The sequence below is a fragment of the Mirounga angustirostris genome, unplaced genomic scaffold (assembly GCF_029215605.1).
Source record: "Mirounga angustirostris isolate CCGP_5_RB_7025 unplaced genomic scaffold, mMirAng1.0.hap1 SCAF_2, whole genome shotgun sequence".
Taxonomy (NCBI): domain Eukaryota; kingdom Metazoa; phylum Chordata; class Mammalia; order Carnivora; family Phocidae; genus Mirounga; species Mirounga angustirostris.
In genome coordinates this window covers 19998158-20013498 of record NW_026991710.1, presented here as the reverse complement: position 1 = coordinate 20013498, position 15341 = coordinate 19998158, and the positions used below count along the sequence as shown (strand labels likewise).

Below are 15341 nucleotides of genomic sequence, written 5' to 3'. Positions count from 1 at the left end.
ATTTCCTTTCTCTGTTTCTTGTCTCTGGAGCCCCACGGAATAGTTTATCAATCCAATTCCCCTTAATGAACAGAAAGCAAAAGGAATGGGTCTGCTAGGGTATCTCTTTAGTCTTGTGGGGGGCCAAGGGTAATGAAAAGAGAAACTAAGAACAGAAGATGCTATGATCTGCATGTTTGTGTTCCCCCCAAATTCATACATTGGAATCCTAACCCCCAAAAGATGATGGTAACAAGAGGTGACACCTTTGGGAGGTCCCAAAGTCATGATGGGGGGAGCCTTATAGAAGAGGCTCCAGAGCGATCTCTAATCCCTTCCTCCATGTGAGGACACAGTGAACATCAATGGTTGTGAACCCCAACGAGAGCTCTCACCCAACTATGCAGGTGCTGTGGTCTTGAACTTCTAGTCTTTAGAGCTGTGAGAAACAAATTTCTGTTGTTTATAGGCCACTCAGTCTGTGATATTTTGTGATAGCCCAGATGGACTACAGCAGAAGTTTAGTGATGAGAAGCACCAGTCTCCTAAAAATAATTCCAAACCTCCCCTGATGATCCTGAATTAACCTATAATGGGGCAGCAGAGTCGAAGATGGGGTGCTGGGCATCCATCCATGGGGTCTTGATGTCTCCACTGTGTGTCCTCTGTGATTCCTGCCTCGTTTTCATAACTTTTAATTGTGGGGATAGGCACACACATCTGTTGAGATCAGGGTATTTAAAGCCTCCGTTTGCTAGTTCCCTCTCAGTGCTGATCTGCCCAGTTCAAGTTAATACTTCAAACCAGTGAGAACCAATTGGTGGAACAGTCACCAGGCAAAAACCTCTCTCTCCGGTTGTCACTTGGGTTCAAGGAAACATTTTTAAATAACAAGTTAGTCCTAGTAAGAAGCAAAAATAACCACTGGGGATGGGTTTCTGGCTAAGGTTCCATTTGATTCACTGCCTTGAGAGGCTGGGAGAAATGGAAGCTGCCTCTGAGTAACCAGGGTGGAAAACCTGCAGCTAGAGTGGGTCTCCCGAAGGACATTAGAAAGTTATTGGGAGTGCTTTTATTCAATCACCGAGGGTGGATAGAGGCACCGGGGTGGCTCAGTCAGTTAAGCTTCCAACTCTTGATTTCAGCTCAGGTCATGATCTCAGGGACCTAAGATTGAGCCCCACGTCAGGCTCCACGCTCAGTGTGGAGTCGGCTGGGGATTCCCTCTCTCCTTCTCCCTCTGCCCCTCCCCCTACTCACACACATGCGCTCTAAAACAAGTAAGATCTTTAAAAAAATAAAATAAATGAAGGTGGACGCACTTTCTGATCTAGTGCGTGTATAGATTATGCTTTTCAAAGAGAGAGGCTGAACATCTAAGTCCTAATCAAAATCAGCCTGCCGTTGGGCTCCATGGTTCCAACTGCCTTTGTGTCAAGAAGTCAAGAAGGAGAACATTGTCCTTGTCCGGGTCTTGGAGAAGGCCAGCAACTTCAGACAGCAATGCCAACCTCCCTGTAAACTGCCCGCTCGACTGCTTCACTGGCCCTCTCCCCGCCATCTGGGAAGTGGACCTCGGGCCGCACTTAGAGGCCCATGCCAGGAGATCCAAGGCCCAGTGAGGTGGCATGAGCCGTGTGCCAGGCCGGTGGCCCCAGCCTGAGAATCACCAGGAAGCTAGTTGCAAATAGATGTCCATCTTTCCCTTTGGATTCCAGCCCAGGAAGCCGTCATTTTTTTTTTTTTCCCCTCACTTTCCTGAGTGATCCCGGTGCCCTCCATCTTGGGAGCCACACAGAAGACATGCCAACCAGAGACTGAATACCGTGGCCAGCAGACTTGGAGAGAGGAGGATAAGGAGAAATCCTGTGCGGATTCGGGAAATATCTTTGCTCTTTCCAAAGACTAGCTGAGCCTGGGAGCAGAGCCTCAGACAAACAAAATAAGTAACCAAGGCCCCAAATGCAAGTCTGAATTGCTGAGTTTTAATGTGCAACACAAAGACCGCCAAACAGCTCCCAAAGGAGCAGCTCTCTGCGGGGTGGCAGTGGGCGAGTGACAGCTGAGGGCACCGGGCAGGGGCGCCTAACCGCAGGCTGCTTGAGCTGGCATGGTGCGTGAGAGGTGGCTGGGCGGGCGCGGGGTCTGGGTAACCTCAGGACGGGTCTCAGAAGGGATCTACGGGGTGGGAGGAGCTGAGTCCTTAGGGTAAAGAGGGATTTCAGGGCTCTTGGACTGAGGGTAGGGGTGTCAGGGAGGAAAGGGACCTGGGGGAGGCGGGAGGGGTTCGGGGAGGGCAGATGGGGTATTTCAATACCTCTGGGGGTCCTCAGAGCTCAGGATGAGCGTCTCAGAGGCCGGGGGCTGCCTCTGGAGGCAGAGGGGTGTCTCAGCATACGTGGTTGGAGGGGCTTGGGGGGGAGACCTCAGCCATGGCAGCACTGGGACCCCGGGGGGGGGGTCTCTCCGGGAGCAGAGGGAGAGACTCGAGGCAGGCAGGGGGCGCGCGCGGAAGGGAAGGGCGTCGGGCGGGGCCCTCGGGGGAGGCGGGGTGCGCGCTCAGGCGGCCTTGCACTCGCTCTCCCGCCGCCGCTTCCTGCGCTCCGCGTACTCCTGCGCCACGCGCGCCCAGGGCAGCGGGCCGCTCACGCCCACCACGCAGCAGGCGAGCCGGCGGCCCGCGTTGCCGTTCTCCACGCTGGCCGGGTTGCCGCCGCGGCCCAGGTCGTCCTCGCCCGCGTGCACCACCACGGCGCGGCCCACGATCGAGTGCGGGCCGGCGAGCGAGGCGGCCAGGCCAACGCGGTGCTTGAAGAGGCGGCCGTCGCGCACGGCGAAGTTGCCGAAGTCGCCCGGGTGCTGCGGGTGCGGCACGGCCAGCGGGTTGTAGTGCGCGCCCGTGGACTCGCAGCCCTGGCTCAGGTCCCCGAACTGGTGCACGTGGATGGCGCGGCTGGAGCTGTTGGCCTCGGCCGGGAAGCCCTCCAGGTCGAAGAAGGCCTCGAGCCGGGCGCCGGGCGCCAGCTGCCGGAAGAGCACGAGGCCGCTCACCCGGGGCTGCGCGGCGTCCAGCGTGGCCGACGGCTGCACCCGGCAGGCGGCGTGGAGCGCGGCGTCCGGGCCGCCGCCGCCCGCCGCCCGCCGCTGCGTCAGCTCCTGCCAGATGGCCGTCACCTTCTCGTGCATGTCGCGGATCTGCGCCTCCGTGCTGGAGCCGGGCTCCGCCGGGTCGGGGCCGGGCCAGGCGCGCGAGGCGGGGGCCGCCAGCAGAAGGCAGGCACTCAGAAGCGCCGGGGCCAGCATGGCCGGAGTCGGGCACCTGCGGGCAGCACCCCCCCCCCAGGGGTGGGGCAGAGGGAGCCTTAGTCCCTGGCACCGGGCAGTCTCGGGACCTGCCCCCCACCCCCACCCCGGGGCCGGGAAGCGGGGGGGGAGGGGGGCTTCCTTGCCCGGTGGGCATTCCTGCCTTCTCCCCTGCGTCTCTGGGCCTGCTGTCCTCCAGGCCCTGGGTGAGGTGCTGAGGGTGTAAAGATGGATTTGGCACAATCTCGGGCAACTCCTGGGGATCTTTTTGAGCCAGCAATGTGATCATGGCCCTCTCCAGTCCTGTCTCCATCACGTGGAGGGAGTCTTGGGGCAATCAGGGGAGCATCTCAGGACGCGTGAGGACGGCCCTTCCAGACCTCCTGCTCCCCTGATTACCCCACGGCATCCCCTGCCACTCTGGCCAAGCATCCTTCCTTACAGACATACTAAGACTTGTTGCCCCTGCCTTCTTGGTCTTTGCACGAGCGCTGCCCCCTCTCTGAAGTGCCCTATCCCCTCTTCTCTGCTGCGCACAATAGGCTTGAAGCCAGAAACTCGGTTTTACTCATCATCCCCAGCACCTGGGCCCCCACCTGGCTGTTGGCGACATTTAATACGTGATTGTTGGTTGAGGAATTCACTGAGAGACCCACATGTCATCAGATCATTCTAACGCCATCCTGTGATTGAAGATGGAGGAGTCTTGTACTTGGGAAGGACAGAGGAAGGAGTACCCACCCCCAAGGGGATCTCCAGGAAAGCTTCCCAGACGAGATGACATTTGAACGTGGTCTCACAAAGCAAGCAGTTTTTGAGCTGAGCCAGGCTGGAAGCCCGTGTCAGGCAGGAGGCGCAACGTGCATGTTCACAGCCCGTGACAGTATGGTGTGTTTAAGGGATGGGGGAAAATTTGTGTGGCTGCTACATGGCCTGTGTGGCCAGGGAGGAGGGAACTTAGAGCCAGGGGCTGAGGGCCTGGGTTTGCTGTGCTAGGGAGTGTGGATATGGAGCTGCCGGGTGGGGGGTCTGGAGCGGGTGGAAATTTTAAAGCAGACGGCGATGAGATAGTTTTTAGTTCATTAACCTGGCCAGAGAAAGGATATGGGCTGGTCTTTGGGGATGGAGGGAAGAGGGGAGAGGGAGTGGGGATAGCCCAGTAAGAGATAGAGACACAGAAAAGGAAGAATGGAGACTGCCAGAAGTAGATGAGTTGCCTGGTTGCCTCAGCCCAAACTGGAACTGATGAAGGCCTTCACCAAGATGGAGGCAGCGAAGATGCAGGGGCCATGGATTTGGGAGACATCTTGAAGAGCGCTTACAGCGGGGATGGAGAGGATGTGGGAGCCCAGCAGGGGAGACTGACAGATGCATGGTGGTAAGAGGCCCTGAGAAGTTGGGAGAGGGGGTTTGTTCAGCCTGAGCCCAGGTCGGGTGTTCAGTAGCCGTTTGGAAACACGGGTCTGGCACTTGGGAGAGGCAGTGTCGCTGCGAGGGGTTTTCAGTGTTGATGGCACATTGGATTCTGGCTCTTAAAAGTCACATGCCCAAGCCTCGCCCAAGGGATTCTGATTCAGTGGGCATGAATTACTATTTTTTTTTAAGCTCCATCAAAGACTCGGGGACTCAGCCAGGGTTTCACAGGTTCAGATCCCAATCCCAACGTATGCTAATCGCGATATTGTGAGGAAGTGACTGACTCTGTCTCAGCTACCCGCAAAATAAGGTAATGTCACCAAGGATCACGGTGAAGATTTAGTGAGACAGATATGGCAGGCTGTCTTCATAGTTTTAAGTCTGTCCTCACGGACCACTGCTTTCTCCACAGAACTGGGTTGCAGGTCAGCTGCGCTTTCAAAGGCAGGTGCCACTTGAAAAGCAAGTTCCAGGGTGGGGTATTTATTCCTTCTGTAACCATTAGGTAAAGCCAATCTAGTATGGCGATGAAAAGAGTGGATTCTGGACTCACTGACAGTGCGGAGTACCAGAGAAACTGCTGGACTAAAAGCTAGTTGGGCTCCACCTTTTTGCTGAGCCTTGTTGTTTTTTTTAATCTGCAAAATAGGGATAATTATATGTACCTTCGAGGCTTGCCGTGAGGCTTCAGAGAGACAGTGTGAAGGGCTAACACTTAACGAACACACCTACAGGCTTTGTTAAAAGCACTTTGTCTCTGTCGAGTCATAGAAGCCTCACCTGAGCCCTGTGGGGTGGGGGTTACTGTTATCCCCCTTCCAAAGAGCAGGAAACTGAGGCCAGGAGAAGCAGGCGTCTTGCCCAAGGTTACATATTCGATAAGCCGCTGATGGCAAGATTTAAAAGTGTGTGGTCCAAGCACACTGAACAGCTGAAGGGACACATAGCACAGAGCCTGGTAGGTATCCGGCAGCTCTTAGCGACCAGAGGGGAACGCTGATAGAAGTTCCAGGCCGATCAGCTGAGAGATGCTACTGAAGCCGTGGGAGGAGGAGGTGCCCAGGAAAGCCTCCAAGAAGGAGTGGCAGGAAGGTAGGAGAAGCCCAGAAAGTGACGTCAAGGGTACCACCACCTCAGACATGGCCTGGTATGGGGGTCCACACTGGAGCCCCGAGGAGCGGGTGCGGGAGTGGGGGACCATCCCAGGCCTCAGCCTCCAGCTCTCCATCATCATCATCGCCTCTCCCACCCCTGCCAGCAGTCTTGCCCCTCGGGAGGGCTCTGCCAGTTAGAAAACTCTTCCTTAAAAACAGATTGTCTGGGGTGTGTCAATGAAACTTTCTTTTTCAAGAATGCTTGGGTCATACTTAACAGTCTAAGCAGATCCTTTTCTCTTAAAAGAAAAAAATTCTTCCGCAACCCCAGGTGAGCCCTGACTCCGTGGTTCTAAACCTTGACTTCTGCCTCCTGAGGCCAGTCCGCATCAGGTTCACCCATCTCATACACGCACACTGCCCCCCCCCCGCCCCCGAGATTGAGCTGTGAATGACCGCGTGGTTTGGGGGGGGCTATGTGCCTGGTCTGGAAGGGAAGACAGGTTATCGGAGAAAGAGGACAAAGCAAGCCACGAACCCTGTGCCTCCTTCCTGGGTCTGGATCTGGGAAGACGGTGACCCTTCTGACACCTTCCTGATGTCCCAGGTCCTGGGCTCATTCCTAGATGGAGCCCTGGAGGTGAGCCTGAGCCAGCCAGGCCCTCCCCTAAGCAGGTGGCTCTGCCCTAAGAGGTCCCGGCCCCCGAGGCATGCAATATCCAGAGAGGTGGCCTTCCTCCCTCCAGGTTTCTCTTTTCTAACCCTAAAGTCCGCTTCGGGCCTTCACAGGTACAAAGGACAACAGTTCCTTTCTCCCCTGAGGCTTCCCCCCTCACCCCTCCCTCCTCCCCACTCACCCCCCTCAGAGCAGCCAGGTTCTGTCCCTCAACGGGTCCCCCTCAAAAAGACGATCAAGTGCTTTTCCAAGCAGAGGCCACATGCCCCGCCCCAGTTCCAAACTCGTAAAAAGCACCCTCTGAGAAGAAGAAAATGAACCTGAACTTGGTACCCACCTTTCCAGCTCTTCCAAGAGAGCTTTCCTCCTGAGAAGTAGGGAGCAGAGCCCAGCGTTCACAGGAATGCGGGCGGACTCCTGCGGCTGGGCTGTTTGTGGGCCCGAGGGGAAGCCAGCCCACGGGAGTGGTCACGGCCAGGGAGGCAGGCCATTGGCCTGACTGAGGGAGGGTCAGGAGGCCCTGTCCCCGGGTGTGCAGTGGCCTGGCCCCCTCCTCCTCTGTCTCCACCCTCCTCTGTCTCCACCTCCACCCTCCCCAGCCTCGGGCTCCCCGGCCAAGTTTTCCTTCTTGTGACTTCACTGGTTTGTGCAGACGTCGCCAATGACCTTCAGCACGCAGCTGGGGGAATAAGAAGTCGGCAGAAAATAGCTTTTTTGGAGAGGTGTACAATGGGCTCTTTCTTGCTCTCCCCTGATTTCCTCCACTGTTGACTTAGGTTTGCTGGATGCTACTAAGAAGGAAATGGGCCACTTGCAAATATGCGTGATGCCCCCCCCCCCCCAGCCCTGGTGCCAGCCCTCTGAGAGGTGAGGGGCAGGTGGCTAGTGGTCACGTGGGCCAGGCTGCCAGGCCCAGCTGTGTCACTTCCTAATTGTGCTCCTGACCAGCCCCCACCCCTTGCCGGGGGCCTCCCCTTCATCGTCTGTAAAATGGGGATCTGATGCTAACGCTGAGCAGGCACGCTCACACAGCATCACCATCCCTGTTGTGGTCGCTTTTTATTCAAGTTATGCTGGAGTCTTCTAAGCGTGTGTGGCCCAGGGGACCGTGAGCCTTTCCCACCCCTGGCGACCTGCCCGCCTTTGCTGCCATGGTCTTTCCTCCATCGCGGCAACCTCTTCCCAAAATAGAAGCTTTTCTCTCCCAGGAAAGCCCACACGGGAGAAGGCAGCTTGTCTGCAAATGGGTTGTGGGTGCTCACTCCAGGCCAGGTACCCAGAGCTGCAGGAGCCCCTGCCGTCTGGGGCTTCAGACTCTGGGAGGGAGCGGGGATGTCAACAGATCCATCCAGTGCGGAGGGAGGGATGGACGGTGGGAGGGGGGGCGCCCTAGAGACCCAAACACTAGTCTTGGCAGCAGGAAGGCTTTTTCAAAATCTAGGCATCGAGGCTCCACCCCGGGCTGAGCGAATCCATTGCCAGCTTCCTAGAACTGTTGTTGTTTTTTAAAGTTTGTCATTCTGGTGGGCAGTCAGCTTCGGAAACATCTATTCCTGCTTCCTTTGGCAACAGCACCTCAGTTCTCTGCTCGGAAACCAGGGCTCATTCCATGCAGGAGGTATTGACTCCACCCCTCTTGCTCCAGACGTGGGCGTGTGACTAATCAAAACATTGCATTGGTTCCAGGATCATTCAGAGCCAAGGAGATGCATTGACACTTTCCCTGGTACTGCTAGAAAGACTAGAGTTGTTGCAGCCCCCTTGCCCCACTAAGGGAGAACCCGTCTGGAGGGAAGCGAAGTAAAAGTTGAGGGAAATCTGGACCTAATGGCAGAGTGTGAGCCCCTGGATCTAGCCATACCTGAAGCTCTGTTTTTAGGCTGTCAGTCAGTGCATTCTCCTTTTGCTTAAGTTGTCTGGGTGGGGATTTTCGAACTTGCCACAGAATACTTTGCAAAACACCTTCTCATATAGCATTTTTTATTCAGTGCTCGTATAAATGCCGTGGGATGGGTATGAATTTGCCCACTCGGTATAGATAAGGAAATGAGGTTCAGGAAGGCTAAGTAATGGGCCCAAGGTGGCAGAGCTGGCAAATGGCGAAGTCAAGATCTAGACTCAAGACTGTGATTCCTAAGCCCGCCTCCTTAATCATTAGACTTTACAACCTCCCGGCCTGCAAGATAAAGGGAAGAAACAACAGGTGAGCCCACACCCCACAGTTACCTCCTAACACCAACGACTGCCATGCCGCGAGCTGCTGAACCACTGACCTCGCTTTCTTTTCACATCTGTTAATGTGTAATACAACAGAAAACCAAGTGAGGCTTGTAAAGGCAGCAGTATTCGGAGATGCGCTCAGAAGTACTCCCATGTGTGTAGAAGAGATCTCTGCCAGAGAACTTTGAACTTCTTTTGTGCAGGGATCCCCGTTGTACTTTCCCTTTCACTGTATTCAGAAAACCCATAGAATAAAATTCCACCGGGAAACAGAGTGGTTCCCAGGAGGAGAAAATTCCTGAAAGCAATAATTAGGGTTTCAAGGTTGTCTCCTAAAAAGGCCAAATTCTGTGTGAGGACAGTTCACCCAACGCGAGTACTTTCGTCACACCTGAGAAAACTTCCGAGTGTGTCTTTCTGCCCGAGGTCCGCCCAGAAACCCTGAGGGCAGCGGAAGTGGAGTCAGGGACCTGCGTGGTTCAAGCTTGGATCTTGGCATTTTGTCCAAATACCTCTGGGTGATATGGGGAAAAGGAGGTCCTTGCTAGTGAGGTGGGCAGGGAGAAAAGAAGCATCGTTCTTACTAATAGCAATAAAATCATAACATCTAGCATTTATGAAAGTGCCTTTTGTGTGCTGGGCACTTGTTAGGCAATTTGCCTGCACCTTTTTTTTTTTTTTTTAGGTTTTATTTATTTATTTGAGAGAGAGAGAGAGATCGAGAGCGCAAGCGCAGGGGAGGGAGAAGCAGATCCCCCACTGAGCAGGGAGCCCGATGCGGGGATTCGATCCTAGGACCCTGGGATCATGACCTGAGCCGAAGGCAGATGCTTAATCAACTGAGCCACCCAGGCAGCCCTGCCTGCACCTTTTCATTCATATTAAGAGCACAGGGGCCCCCAGTGAAGAAGAGAGATGGCATTCTGTGTCCCAGTGCCACGGTCTGGCCAGCTTCCTTCTCTCTGTGAACATGGCACCCTTCTGTTCAAGTGTCAGGTCAATGCGTGTGCATCAGAAGGTAATGAGGGCCAGCCAGAACCAGGGACTTCTCAAGCGCTCGTACCCCGCTGGCCATGGGAGGAGCATGACCAGCGATAGGGCATGAAAGCAGTGCATCCTCCAACCAGAAGGTTAGCGTGTGTGAAGCTCTTCTCGGGAAAACAGCAGAGTGCAACCCCTCCGGGCAAAGCTCTGTGTAGACTCTGACTCTGCCTCCAGCCCCTCCTCCCGCCCGTACCTGTGAGGGGAAACGCAGGTCCTTCCTGCTCTGCCAGATGCAAGCCAGATAGCCGTGTAAGTAACCAAAAAGCACATGCAAGGCAAGGCCTGCTTCCTCATAATCATTGCACAGTCTATTCCTCTCGGGAAAAGAGAAGCATTTTCAGCTTACTCTTGAGTCCTATTTATTGAAAAATATTTGCTGAGCCCAGGGGCGCCTGGGTGGCTCAGTCAGTTAAGCATCCGACTCTTGATTTCAGCTCGGGTCATGATCTCGGTGTCGGGGGATCGAGCCCCGCACTCGGGCTCCGCACTCTGCACGGAGTCTGCTTGAGAGTCTCTCTCTTCCTCTGCCCCTCCCCGCACTCTCTCTCACAATAAATAAATAAATAAACTCTTTAAAAAAATAAATAAAAATAATTGGGGCGCCTGGGTGGCTCAGTCGTTAAGCGTCTGCCTTCGGCTCAGGTCATGATCCCGGGGTCCTGGGATCGAGTCCCGCATCGGGCTCCCTGCTCCGTGGGAAGCCTGCTTCTCCCTCCCCCACTCCCCCTGCTTGTGTTCCCTCTCTTGCTGTCTCTCTCTGTCAAATAAACAAAATTTAAAAAAAAATAAAAAATAAGTAAAAATAAAAATATCTGTCGAGCCAAACAGCCACAACTACCCCTCCCTCTTCTTGCTGCCTCCCTCTGTAGATGCTGGAAGGCCAGACACTTGCTTTCCCAGTATCCCTTTCAGGACTACCACTGTAGTCCTGTGACCCAGTTATCACCGGTGAGATATAGAACCTGATGTGGCTTTGGGGAAAGCTTTCATTTTCATTTTTAAAAGGACAGAAATGGGGCGCCTGGGTGCCTAGTTGGTTAAACGTCTGCCTTCGGCTCAGGTCATGATCCCAGGATCCTGGGATCCAGCCCCGCATCGGGCTCCCTGCTCAGTGGGGAGCCTGCCTCTCCCTCTCATTCTCCCTCCGTGCTCTCCCTTTCTCTCTCTCTCTCAGATAAAGAAATAAAATCTTTAAAAATATTATTAAAATAAATAAAAGGACAGAAATGGTTGGTGCCACCTCTTGCCATTCTCCTGCCTTGAATGTGGGTTTGACGTCTAACAATGTGGCAGCTACCTTTGGACTATACGTTGTCAAAAATGAGAACAAAAGCCAACATGCCCAGGATGGAGGAGGGGAAGGATCTAGGTCCTCAAAAGCCTCACTGAAAAAATACTAAAGAAAAGAAAAGAAAAAGAAAAAGAAGAACAGTGCCTCATTAAGCACCTTAAGCAACCCCAGGACAGCCCTGGTCTTCTTGCAGAGGAGAAAAGAAACCCCAGTATGTTTCACTGTTAGTGGGTTTCTGTTACTTGCAGCCAAATTCATGCCCAACTGATAGAATTATGTGCCAGACCCTTCGGTGGGCATCATGACTAGGAGGTTGTAGAAATCCTAGGCTTGGGCGCCTGGGTGGCTCAGTCGTCAAGTGTCTGCCTTTGGCTCAGGTCATGGTCCCAGGGTCCTGGGATCAAGTCCCACATCGGGCTCCCTGCTCGGCGGGAAGCCTGCTTCTCCCTCTCCCACTCCCTGCTTGTGTCCCTGCTCTCTCTGTCAAATAAATAAATAAAATCTTTAAAAATCAATCAATCAATCAATCAATCAATCCTAGGCTTACTTCAAGCAGCCCATAGTCTATTTGGAGAGACCAGTATATGAGGGACCCTAGCAACCTCCCTGTGTCACTCCCATATTTTATAGATAAGGAAACAGACCCACAGGAGTTAATTGACTTGTCACACCCCTTAGGTGCAGAGGAAGGGTTCATGCCCAGATGGCCAAGTTTTCTGACTGAACTTCTACCTCACCAGTTCTGACTCCATCGACCATCTCTTCACTTTTCCCACACTGCCCCCCTCACACACACACCCTGCAACCTCACCGTGAAGAGGTAATGCTCTTCTCACTCAGGTGGCCAGTTTGGCCCAGTCCCTTTCCTGCACACCCACAGGATGACCAAACTCACAGAAAAGATGGGCAGAAAAACCCCAAAGAGCTTGTGCAGAATGCTCAAACATCACAACATGTAGAGAATAAAATCTAGAGACAAAGGCATTAGAATATTCTCTACTCCTAGGATTATAGAAAATTATTGCTGGAAGGAGCTATAGAGAAAAGAGAGGTCCTCTGACTCAGCCTCTGTTTTTAAAAAAGAAATTAGAAAGTCTAAATGCTGACAGGCTATTCAAACAGCCTCAGGTTTAAGGCCCAGGAAAGAAAATAGGGAAGCAGTCATGTGATTCACTCAGAAAAAGAATCCAATATGGTTCTGGCCCTTCTTCAGTGATGGTCTCAGATGGAGTGGGTTGGAACTCCCATCACAGCTTCCAAATTGCCATCACCCACCAGGGCCACTCATGGGGGCAGCAACATCTGGAAGATTAGAGCAGTTAGAGCAGTTAATAAATTGAATTAATTTTGGAGCAATCTAATAAAGCAATGAGCATCCTCATAGTACTTCTGGGCCCTGGCTCAGATGTCCAGGACACCATCTTGTCCTTTCTGGAGAGAATAGGAGAAATAGGGTTGGGTTTTATGGCATTCTCCTCACAGTGGAGAGATAATAGGATCTGCTGGCAGCTCTATCCAGGGACCAAGCATGGAACTTTTTTTAATGTTTCCCTCAACTTTTGTCCTCTTTGGTGTAAGAGGCTTTTCACACTGATATTTCTCCACAAAACTTACATGAAAAATAGGAGTTTATCTCTCATTGGCCTATTTCCCTCAAAAGCTAAGGCAAAAAAGATGGGATCTAACTGTTGGTTGAACTATTTTGTTTTACTTCTGGAGACATGTTTTAATAATTAGAGCATTGTTCCGGTTGGGTTTTATCGACCAGAATAAAGTTATCTTTTCATTTGTAAGCATTTATTCATTATATAAACACTAGTGTAGACTTGTGTTTACAGGTGAGAGCATCCATTTGTAAAAGAAAATGGCTGTGTGTAGCCTGAAACCAGCACCTCTTTTTTTTTTAATTCTATTTTTTTATTTATTTTTTAATTTTTTTATTGTTATGTTAATCCCCATACATTACATTATTAGTTTTAGATGTAGTGTTCCATGATTCATTGTTTGTGCATAACACCCAGTGCTCCATGCAGAACGTGCCCTCCTCAATACCCATCACCAGGCTAACCCATCCCCTCACCCTCCTCCCCTCTAGAACCCTCAGTTTGTTTTTCAGAGTCCATCATCTCTCCAAGTTAGATAATCTCAAACAGAACTTGAATATTTACAACAGGAATTGAAAACTCAAAGGCCTTTGGGGGCCAGACAGGTTATATAATGAATAAAACGGGCCAGGTATATGTCCTCTCCTTTTTGTCTTCAAACACACAGCCTTCTTATCTCCATTGTGTCTTCATATTGTAGTGGAGATATTTATCTGAAGAAATATTTGCAGCTCGTTGAAAATGGCAATTCAGCCCAGGGCCTGAGCACAGCAGAGAGGAGTGGGGATCGTGACACATGGAAGAGAACATGCCAGGTCTATAGGGGGCAGCAGCAGCTCAACCATGTGTTGCCATATGGGAATGCAGCCTGTTATTGCCAGATCTTCCATTTCTCAAGAGAGGCCAGAGATTCAGACTTCCATGTGATCTCTCTCATTTTTAAAAAAAGCAGTTCAGTAGTGTTATTTGCTGCCTATAGCACATACATAGCAAATATAAGGACACAGACTGACAGTAAAAGGATGCAAAAGAGATATACCATGCAAGCAGTGAGCATAAAATGAGCATGATTATATTAATAGCAGATAAAGTAGAAGTCAAGGCAAAGATTATTACTGTAGACTGTCATAGAAATCAGACAGTTCATGATGATAAAAGGCACATTCATCAGGAAGCCTGTAATCCTCAATGTTTATATATCTAATGACAAAACTTTAGAAGACATTTAACAAAAACTTATAAAGCTAAAGAGAGAAATAAACAAATCCATAATCATAGTTGGATATTTTTAACATAGCCTCTTATTAAATGATAGAAGAAATAGACAGCATATAGATTATCTGAACGTTATCAACCAACATGACTGAAATGATATTTTCCCAACAGTTCAGAATAAATGTTCAAGTTTACATGAAGTGTTCCTATCCTAGTGTATCTTGTTTTCATTAAATTTAAGAGATTAAAGATTTACAGACTATGTTACCTGGTTGCAACGAAGTAAAAATAAAAATCAACAATAATGAGAGGTCTAGAAAAATCCCCAAATATATAGAAATTAAATGATGCATACAAAATAATTCACAGGTCAAAGAAGAAGCCATAAGAGAAATTAGAAAATATTTCTTGATGAGTCATAATGAAAACAACATATCAAAATTTGTGGGATGCAGCCAAAGCAGTGTTTAGAGGAAAATATATAACTTTAAATGCCTATGTTAGAAAAATACTAAGGTTTAAATGTTATGAAGCTGTAAAAATAACAGCAAATTAAACTCAATCTATGTAGAAGGAAAGAAATAATAAAGAACATAAGTCAATGAAATTGAGAACAGATAAATATTACAGAAAGTTTAAAAAGCCAAAAGTAGGTTCTTTAGAAAGATTATAAAATTGGTAAAGCTCTGGCAAGACTAATTAAAAGAAAGAGAGGTCTGAATTACCAATATGAGAAATGAAAATGGGCATATCACTTCATATCTTATAGCTATCAAAAGTAGAAGTAAATATTTTGAACAAATTTATGGTTATAAATGCAATAACATAAAATGGGAAAATTCTTGAAAAACATTAACAGCAAAATTGACACAAGAGAAATAGTTTAAATGGCCCTGTATATTTAATGTCTATTTTGTAATTTAAAAAAATCTTTCCACGAAGAAAATTGTAGCCCAGATGGGTTCACTGGTGAATTCTACCAGTTGGCAACTATTTAAGAGAGAAGTTATACCAAACTTACACAAACTCTTGCAGAAAATAAAGGAGAAAATTCTTCTCAATTCATTTTATGAGGCTAGCATAACCCTGAAACCAAAATCTTAACAGACCAACATCCCTCACGAGCACAGAGAAAAGTTCCTCAACAAAATAGTAGCAAAAGAAAATATATATGGAGGGGCGCCTGGGTGGCTCAGTCAGTTAAGCGTCTGCCTTCAGCTCAGGTCATGATCCTAGGGTCCTGGGATCAAGCCCCACATGGGGCTCTCTACTCAGCGGGGAGTCTCCCCCCCCCCCACTCATGCTCTCTGTCTCGTGCTCTCTCTCTGTCAAATAAATAAATAAAATCCTTTAAATGTTTGCTCTTCAAATGACACCTTTATGAAACTGAAAAGACAAATCACAGACTGGGAGAAAATATCCCTAATACACATATCTGTCAAAAGACTTGTATCCAGAATAAATAAAGAACTCTTACAACCACGTAAGAAGAAAGATAG

General features: G+C 50.3%; 1 protein-coding gene across 1 annotated transcript; it reads right to left on the bottom strand.

Annotated features, from left to right (window-relative positions):
- Positions 1 to 1942: 1942 nt before the first annotated feature.
- On the bottom strand, positions 1943 to 6954 carry SOD3 (superoxide dismutase 3). The gene is made up of 2 exons (XM_045881387.3): positions 6806 to 6954; positions 1943 to 3298 (listed from the first exon to the last, which is right to left on the bottom strand). The coding sequence occupies exon 2, from the start codon at positions 3280 to 3282 to the stop codon at positions 2539 to 2541; it is 744 nt and encodes a 247-aa protein (XP_045737343.1). The 5' UTR covers positions 3283 to 3298; positions 6806 to 6954; the 3' UTR covers positions 1943 to 2538.
- Positions 6955 to 15341: the final 8387 nt, after the last annotated feature.

Excerpts from the sequence above, each read along its gene's own strand:
- SOD3 (XM_045881387.3), bottom strand. The coding sequence starts at position 3,282 with ATGCTGGCCCCGGCGCTTCTGAGTGCCTGCCTTCTGCTGGCGGCCCCC.